Here is a 9,579-nt window from a genome sequence, read left to right as displayed (position 1 = left end):
TTAAAACCAAGTTCAGAAAGTTAAAAAGACTAGAGATACAGAAAAGCGTGCTATCCTGCTCAGCGCAACCACTACCGCGCTATTCTGGATTGTCAATTTCACTGCCTTTGCCACGAGCGGTGGACTGACGATGATGCTACGAGTATACGGTCTTGCTGAAAAAAATGAAGTGCGTTCAGTTTCATTCTGTGAGTTCGACAACTTGACTAAATGTTGTATTTTCGTCTTACGCGACTTGTTTGTTTGTTTCAATTTAACGTTTTATCTTTTTTTTTCCGTGTCAGATTTCCGAGGATGAGGTCACCATTTGTCTTGGTTGCACTCCTCCTCGTGCAGAAGAGTGTTGCCAAGAACGGCAACTACTCTTTGCATGAAAACGCCAACCAAGAGTTGTCGGCCGCTGCTCTCAACGTCAAAGTCAGTTTCGCCCCTTATGAAGAAACCTGGAGCAACTTTAAAGTTGCCTACGGTAAGAAATAATGCTTTCTGTTTGTTGTGAGATTGTGACTCAATTGTTTATTTGTATGGTTCACTTACAGAGTTGTCTGTCTAATTCAGCTTCTTCATCTATCTTTCTAAAACGCGAATCACTATCTCTCGCTGTCATCTCTCTGTCTCCCGTTGTCTCTGTCTGTCTGTCTCTCTTGTTTTCTCTCTGTGTGGCCGCCATCGGAATTTTACTGAAGTATTCACTGTCCGTGTTTACTGCTTTGGTCAACTTCTATATGTTACCTCTCCCTTTCTCCCCCTCTTTCTCTCTCTCCTTTCCCCCCTCCCTCCCCCCCCCCCCTCCCTCCTTCCCCCTCTCTCTCTCTCTTTCTCTCTCTATCTCTTTGCTTTGCCCACTAAGCAGCAGTTGCAAAGCATGTTTTTTTGTTTCCCCCCTGTACATTCGATCTTGTAACCACCACACATCCCTCATGCTTACAATTCCGTCAGTTGGTTTGTTGATCGTATGGTTGTAACAGGACGGCAGTACAGCAGCAAGGCAGTTGAGGCGTACCGGTTCCAAACCTTTGTCTCCAACCTGAAGAAGATAGAACAGCACAACTCGCTATTCCAGAACGGTAACACAACGTACTGGATGGGAATCAACCAATTTGCGGACATGGTAATTTGAATACAGCTTGAATAAAGTGTCATGAAAAACATCTCTAGCATAACAGTATTACAAACAAGAAAACATACAACATGATAACCTTATAATTATAAGATGTTAGCGCTGAAGAAGAAAACCAAAACAGAACAAATAGTGTGTAGCCTGGTTTGCATATTTCTTCTGAGAACGGTTAGCTGAAGCTGCAAAACATATCTATTTTACAAAAGGAGAAGTTTGCTCGAACAAACGAAACAAAAAACAATAACGCTGTAACGTTCAAGTAAATGAAAGTAAACATGTCAGTTATGTAAAGACGTAGCCCTCCGTCCCCGTGTGAGCAATGAGCAATATTCTACTCATCGTCTCAGATCTGGCCATGCTATTACGCTGAATCCGTCGCGATATAACCTTGAACAGTTGAAAACGACGTTAAACACCAAATAAAGCAAGAATTCTACTCATCGTCTCAGATCTGGCCATGCTATTACGCTGAATAAGACCACCCATCCACTTTGACAATACTGACATTGAACACCCTGTGCACAGTGGGGCATTTTTAATGCTTTCAATTCTCAAAGGACACTATAGTGTCTTTTCATAAAATTAGTTTCTCCGAAAACTCGCACTCTGCATTTGGAGCAGTCATGACTTTGTTATGTTTCTCAAGATTTGGGTTAGTCGAACTCACAGGAGGGACGTTGTTGTTAATGTGCCATTACTAGCTGACGAAAGTTTATTTTTGTTCATAACATATGATCTGTTGTGAAGCTCGTTGTAACTGTATTGCCTTGCATTTTCAGCACAGGGGGGAGAATTAGCGAAGTTGGATTATTAGAAACCTTGTTCAGAGCAAAGTTACGTTTTATCGACCAATATGATCCGCTTTTTGTATGCATGTATACTGTTTATGCACCGTTCGCAATAAAACGTATTTCTTGTTATTACTTTTATGACTTCCATTTCTTAAACATGGTGCTAAACTTTCCGCCAGAACAATCACGATAAGTTCCAAAACAAACATAATACTCGTACCAACATACATAGTCCCGCGAGCTAGGACCGGTGCCATAAACCAACGGTTGCTCTCTCTTTCTCTCGCAGAGTGTGGAGGAGTACAGAGCACACAACAAGCTGAAGCCGGTCAAGAGAACGGCGTCCAGGACCCTCAAGTGCTTGCCTTTCCAGTCCCCCCTCAACTACCAGCTGCCAGCCACTGTGGACTGGCGCAAGAAAGGCTACGTCACACCGGTCAAGAACCAAGGCCAGTGCGGGTCATGCTGGGCGTTTAGCACGGTAAGTCTTTGGACTGTGAATCCCACAGGGTAATCATCACAAACAGATAGAATGCTACGAAGAAGAAAACAAAGATTAACAAGTTTAACCCAAGAAATGCTAGTTTAAGGGAAGTTTTAAGATAAACTAGACAAAACATCGAAATCGAGGCCAGTGCGTGATGCTTGGTAGTAATCACAAACAGACGGACACACACATAACAATGAGACCATGAAGTAAGAGTCACTTCGACTCTCGCTAATTTTACGTGAAGTCAACGCGTACTGATTTGCTTTTCTTTCATTGTCTTTTCTTCTATGTGTCGATCGTCTTTTACACTCGGATTCCAGCCCTGGGGATGAAGCTGTTGGTCTTTTTTACATTATTTTAGTCAAGTTTTGACTAAATGTTTTGACATAGACGGGGAATCAAGACGAGGGTGGTGGTGTATGTGTGTGTGTGTGTGTATGGGTGTGTGCGTGTGTGTGTGTGTGTGTGTGTGTGTGTGTGTGTGTGTGCGTGTGCGTGTGTGTTTGTGTGTATGTGTGTGTGTGTAGAGCGATTAAGAGAAAACTACTGAACCAATCTTCATGACATTTCACATGAGAGTTCGTGGGTATAATATCCCCACACATTTTTTCATTGTTTCGATTAATGTCCTTGATGACGTCATATCCGGCTTTTTGTGAAAGTTGAGGCAGCACTGTCACGCCCCTTTTTTTAAAACTAAATTGGTTAAAACTTTGGTGAAGTAATCGTCGACCCCTTTTTTTTTCAAACTAAATTGGTTGAAACTTTGGTGAAGTAATCTTCGACGAAGCCCGGGCTATGGTATTGTATTTCAGCTTGGAGGCTTAAAAACTAGTTAATTAGTTTGTTCATTAAAGTTGTCATTAAAATCGATTTTTCGCAAACAGATTAAAAAATGATTGCATCGTATCCCTCAATTTCACCTCAATTCAAAAATATATACATATGTCATGTTAATTCTTAAAATGTGTTCAGAATGGCATAGGTTATGTAAGTACTGCGTTTGCACGCTACACAGAGACTAGACGAGCGTGACCCGTCTCGGTTTTTGGGTGTGGTTAATCGAGATTATCTTAATTAATATAGTCTCGGCGATGACTTTTGTGTGTGTTTATCTGTTACTTTGATGCCGACAGCTTGACTAAATGTTTTTATATCGCTTCACGCGACTTGTTTAGAGCTTCTACGGGTCCGTTCATCTTCTTTTGGGGGGTCGTCGGCCTGGGCCGAGTCTCACTCCTCAGAAGCTTGAGTCCCCTGCAATCCTGTAGTATATGCGCCGTGTCTTGCTCTGCCTGTCCACAGGGGCACATGGGGGAAGGCACGGCACGCACACTCTTGAGCACAATTTGAATTAGTCTGTTATGGCCTGTTCTTGTGTGTTCTTTTCTGTCCTTGAATCTGCAGGGGCTCACATCCATGAGAGATGGCACAGGACAAATGTCCTGAACAATGCAAAAGCGATAGGACATTTGTCCCGAAAAAACAAAAAAATGAAATAGGACCTTTTTTTCTTGCAACAAAACGTACACTAACAGCATGGTTTTGTCTGCTTGGAGAGACACATCGTAGCAAATCAAACTACTGTAAATTGGAAAATACTGACAATTTCCCGATCAAATGAAAGCATAATCGGACAATGACCACTTTGTGACGAAAACAATAGAACATATGTCCTCTTGCATGAATAATGTATAGGACATTTGAGAAAAAAAAATATCCGTGTATGTCCGATGTCCGACGTGGATGTGAGCCCCTATATCTGTATTTATTCTCATGGATGATGTTTATATGTCTAATACCTGTCAACGCAGACGGGGTCAATGGAGGGTCAGTACTACCGCAAGACAAAGAGCCTGGTGTCGCTGTCCGAACAACAACTGGTGGACTGTGCCGGACCTTTCGGCACGCAGGGCTGTAACGGCGGAGACGAACCCTTGGCCTATGCCTACATCAACAACGCTGGTGGGATAGACAAGGACATTGACTACCCCTATGAAAGTCAGGTGGGTAACCTTAAACTTTATTCATTTCATTTCTATTTCATGTCCCACGAATGGGAAATTCGGGACGCTTCCTCCCAGTTGAAAAGTAGCAGCGACAGAGTCGCGCTACGCAAGTGTGTACGTGTTTAGTGTCATCAGCCAGCTGCACTTAAGGCCGAATGACCAAGGTGTTTTACGTGCCACAGTGGTGAAACAGGGGTGAAACATGGATATTGTCTCTGAGTCTTCACATAAAGATGACCTTTGTCCTTCCCGGCCGGGATTCGAATCAGCGACCCTATGATCACAAGCCCAGTGCTCTACTATCTGAGTTGTCCGCCCTGGCCGGGATTCGAACCCGTGACCATATGATCAAAAGCCCAGTGCTCTACTAACTGAGCTACCGGGCTCCCTAGAGTTCAGGGAACTTTGTTTTTCTGCTGCAAACTAAGCCTCTGATTTTGCATAAAGTGCGGAGACGAAGCCTTCAACAGCACTGGTGGCCTAGAGGAAAAAAGACTTACCCCTATGGAGCCGAGGCGTGTAATAGTTTACTTAAGCGTAATACAATTTCACAATTACTGATATAGGCCCACCTCCCCGGAAAGCAATGTGTCAGAAAAAAGCAAAATGGTGCTATCTGGTGCCAATTGAGCTAAGATATTGCCACGGAATCATTTTTTCAAATGTCGAAGTAAAAAAAGGGATACATCCCGGAATGGAAATGATGCTTCAAACTTTCCACTTCCAAGCTCTGTTCAGCGGACTAACTGATAAAACAGAATTTTAAAACGTGTTTTTGAGTCTGGAACACGCCACAGCGTCCTTGTTAAAATGTATCCTTGCTGTTACAATAGTAGTTTAGTTTCCATGGTGTACGAATGTCCTGACAAAACCAGCTCAACTGTTTACGACCTCTTCCATCAAAGGAATACGGTGTACTTTCATTGTTACAATGCGGCGGAAACCTCTGCTGCTTCAAAGATATAAACGTTTGAAGCAGCCATTCGGCCATTGTTTCATTTTTCAGAGTGGTTTTTGTGTGGGTGTCGTTTTTGTTTTGTGTGTGTGATTTTTAACAGTATGGCCGATGTGTGTGCTTTTGAAGTTGTTGGCTCCAATGTCGGGACATAATGTCTGCCAATGAGCAGAAGTGTTGGACTGTGTTGTTTGTTGGATCAGGGGATATAGCTCAGTTGGTAGCGCGCTGGATTTGTATTCAGTTGGCCGCTGTCAGCGTGAGTTCGATCCCAGGTTCGGCGGAAATTTATTTCACAGAGTCAACTTTGTGTGCAGACTCTCTTCGGTGTCCGAACCTCCCCCCGTGTACACTACATTGGGTGTGCACGTTAAAGATCCCACGATTGACAAAAGGGTCTTTCCTGGCAAAATTGCTTAGGCACAGTTAATAATTATCTACCTATACCCGTGTGACTTGGAATAATAGGCCGTGAAAGGTAAATATGCGCCGAAATGGCTGCAATCTACTGGCCGTATAAAATTTCATCTCACACGGCATCACTGCAGAGCGCCTAGAACTGTACCCACGGAATATGCGCGATATAAGACTCATTGATTGATTGATTGATTGTTCTCTTTGTTTGAAGGCTATCACTTTAGGCATGAAAAAGCTTTACCGCTGGATCCATTTGAGTAAAGCTTGCCATCCACTTTGGCTCGCGAGTAAATATCTGTTTTATGCATAGATTAGTACGCACATTAATATGCCACAGGCTCTTGTTTCCCGATGATATTCATCCGCTGGGTCCGTACTGAAATGCAAGCCATGTAAACAAAACAAAAATGGTGTTGTAACCTCTTCAAATTGCATTAAATTGTATTGTGTTGTATTGTGTTGTGTTGCATTGTATTAAACTAGTCGTACTGTTTGTATTGTACATTTACAGACGTTTTTTTCTCCTGCAATCTGAGCCTCCGTATTAGCATAACTTGATCTTTTAAGCATTACTAGTCACAATAATTGGCATTCCTGACGGAGTTATTTACCGAACAGACACCTTCTGTTCAGGCGAAACATCATGTTATAGTCTGTACCAACACACAATGCACACACTGCCACAATTCGGAGAATATCAGGTCCTAAAAATCAAGCTCTGGAGACCCGTTGCCGAACTGCACAAGCCTACGGACTTCATGAAAGCCTTCGAGCGAAAGATATAACGGCGACGAACATTAAACGCAGTAAAAGGGGGCCCGGGTAGCTCAGGTCATAGAGCACTGGACTTGTGACATGGGTGCAACTGCTGGAAAATAAAAAAAAACTGAAAAGGCCGTGGTCCAGGGGCCGGCAAGGCCCTGGCGGTGTGCAAGGGCAGCGCCCTTGCTGGGGGGTCCATGCAGGGGGCAGCGCCCCTCACCCACAAACGAATTTTCGCATTTCAGGGAGGATTTGAATGGCCTCTTTTGACTCTAAATCTATTTCAGAATAAACAGGCTTTGCGGATACGCATAATATGAACAATCTTGTAAATAAACTTGAAGGTATTTGTAACCACCCAGCCGAAAATGAATTTTAGCATTTCAAGTAGGGCTATTTGAGCTTCTCCTGGTTTTAAAACTGAAAACAGCAACAACAACAAAATTGAGAAGGGGGGGGGGGGGGAATGCACAACATGAAAAACCTCTATACTTGAAGGTGTTTGGTTGCATCACTCTTGCTAGAGGGTCTACAAAAAACAAGGTCAACACATTTGAAGAAGGGTTTTAGAAGCCTCTCCTTGCTAACAAAAACTTAAAATTGGAGATGCCCAAATTGAAAATCTTGAAGGTGATTGATTTTATCACCTAGTTTTGTCTTTGATTTAAAAAAATGTTTACTGAATTAAAGGAAAATTACCATGCTAACAAAAAGTTTTCACAAATACAGGAAATTACAGTCACCTCCCTTGTATTACAACTTCTTTACTTGAAGCTTATGAATTTATCATTGCAGGAGGTCAATTCTCAAATAATTGTTGAACCATAGCTTCAACCAAAAGAGAAACAAGTTTCAAGTCACTGAGTTTGTTTCAATTGAATACTTTCAAAAGGGCTAACTGCTCAGGTTAAAAAGAAGGTTTAGACAAAAACAGAAATCTCCAGAGTTATATCCCTTGCAATCTTCTGATGCTGCTTTTTATATTTAGTCAAGTTTTGACTAAATATTTTAACATCGAGGGGGAATCGAAACGAGGGTCGTGGTGTATGTGCGTGTGTCTGTGTGTGTGTGTGTCTGTGTGTGTGCGTGTGTGTGTGTTTGTGTGTGTGTGTGTGGGTGTGTAGAGCGATTCAGACTAAACTACTGGACCGATCTTTATGAAATTTGACATGAGAGTTCCTGGGTATGAAATCCCCGAACGTTTTTTTCATTTTTTTGATAAATGTCTTTGATGACGTCATATCCGGCTTTTCGTGAAAGTTGAGGCGGCACTGTCACGCCCTCATTTTTCAACCAAATTGGTTGAAATTTTGGTCAAGTAATCTTCGACAAAGCCCGGACTTCGGTATTGCATTTCAGCTTGGTGGCTTAAAAATTAATTAATGACTTTGGTCATTAAAAATCTGAAAATTGTAAAAAAAAAAAAAAAATTTATAAAACGATCCAAATTTACGTTTATCTTATTTTCCATCATTTGCTGATTCCAAAAACATATAAATATGTTATATTCGGATTAAAAACAAGCTCTGAAAATTAAATATATAAAAATTATTATCAAAATTAAATTGTCCAAATCATTTTAAAAACACTTTCATCTTATCCCTTGTCGGTTCCTGATTCCAACAACATATAGATATCATATGTTTGGATTAAAACCACGCTCAGAAAGTTAAAACAAAGAGAGGTACAGAAAAGCGTGCTATCCTTCTTAGCGCAACTACTACCCCGCTCTTCTTGTCAATTTCACTGCCTTTGCCATGAGCGGTGGATTGATGTATACGGTCTTGCTGAAAAATGGCATTGCGTTCAGTTTCATTCTGTGAGTTCGACAGCTACTTGACTAAATATTGTATTTTCGCCTTACGCGACTTGTTATATTTAGTCAAGTTTTGACTAAATATTTTAACATCGAGGGGGAATCGAAACGAGGGTCGTGGTGTATGTGCGTGTGTGCGTGTGTGTGTGTGTGTGTGTGTGTGTGTGTGTAGAGCGATTCAGACTAAACTACTGGACCGATCTTTATGAAATTTGACATGAGAGTTCCTGGGTATGAAATCCCCGAACGTTTTTTTCATTTTTTTGATAAATGTCTTTGATGATGTCATATCCGGCTTTTCGTGAAAGTTGAGGCGGCACTGTCACGCCCTCATTTTTCAACCAAATTGGTTGAAATTTTGGTCAAGTAATCTTCGACAAAGCCCGGACTTCGGTATTGCATTTCAGCTTGGTGGCTTAAAAATTAATTAATGACTTTGGTCATTAAAAATCTGAAAATTGTAAAAAAAAATAAAAATTTATAAAACGATCCAAATTTACGTTCATCTTATTATCCATCATTTTCTGATTCCAAAAACATATAAATATGTTATATTTGGATTAAAAACAAGCTCTGAAAATTAAATATATAAAAATTATTATCAAAATTAAATTGTCGAAATCAATTTAAAAACACTTTCATCTTATTCCTTGTCGGTTCCTGATTCCAAAAACATATAGATATGATATGTTTGGATTAAAAACACGCTCAGAAAGTTAAAACAAAGAGAGGTACAGAAAAGCGTGCTATCCTTCTTAGCGCAACTACTACCCCGCTCTTCTTGTCAATTTCACTGCCTTTGCCATGAGCGGTGGACTGACGATGCTACGAGTATACGGTCTTGCTGAAAAATGGCATTGCGTTCACTTTCATTCTGTGAGTTCGACAGCTACTTGACTAAATATTGTATTTTCGCCTTACGCGACTTGTTTATTTTAGGAGTTAAATTCCCAAATGATTGTTGAATCATAGCTTCAATTAAAAGAGAAATAAGTTTCACGCAAGCTTGTTTCAGTTGCCAACTTTCTAAAGGACTCAATGTATCTGAAGCAAAATACCACAGGTTCATAGATCAGGAATGCAAATTTCTCTACCACTGAAGGTCTCTGAATCCCTGAAAGTGGGGTATAAAAGGAAGGCTAAATACACAGCACTTAAAGCCATATGTACTCGATGACTATACACGCTAATTGCTTTACCAACAGCTGGAGACATGCTA

General features: G+C 41.1%; 1 protein-coding gene across 1 annotated transcript in view; it reads left to right on the top strand.

The window, feature by feature from the left end:
* The first annotated feature begins 262 nt into the window (after nucleotides 1–262).
* The window catches only part of LOC138961749 (procathepsin L-like), a 13,604-nt gene continuing 4,287 nt past the window's right edge, over nucleotides 263–9,579 (top strand). The window contains exons 1-4 of the mRNA XM_070333421.1: nucleotides 263–469; nucleotides 969–1,111; nucleotides 2,201–2,392; nucleotides 4,216–4,407. Of these exons, the coding sequence (XP_070189522.1) occupies nucleotides 295–469; nucleotides 969–1,111; nucleotides 2,201–2,392; nucleotides 4,216–4,407 (702 nt within the window). The 5' untranslated portion in view covers nucleotides 263–294. The remainder of the gene's footprint in view (nucleotides 470–968; nucleotides 1,112–2,200; nucleotides 2,393–4,215; nucleotides 4,408–9,579) is intronic.

The sequence above is a fragment of the Littorina saxatilis genome, linkage group LG3 (genome assembly GCF_037325665.1).
Source record: "Littorina saxatilis isolate snail1 linkage group LG3, US_GU_Lsax_2.0, whole genome shotgun sequence".
NCBI classification, from domain to species: Eukaryota; Metazoa; Mollusca; class Gastropoda; order Littorinimorpha; family Littorinidae; genus Littorina; species Littorina saxatilis.
This window is presented reverse-complemented; position numbering and strand designations above follow the sequence as displayed.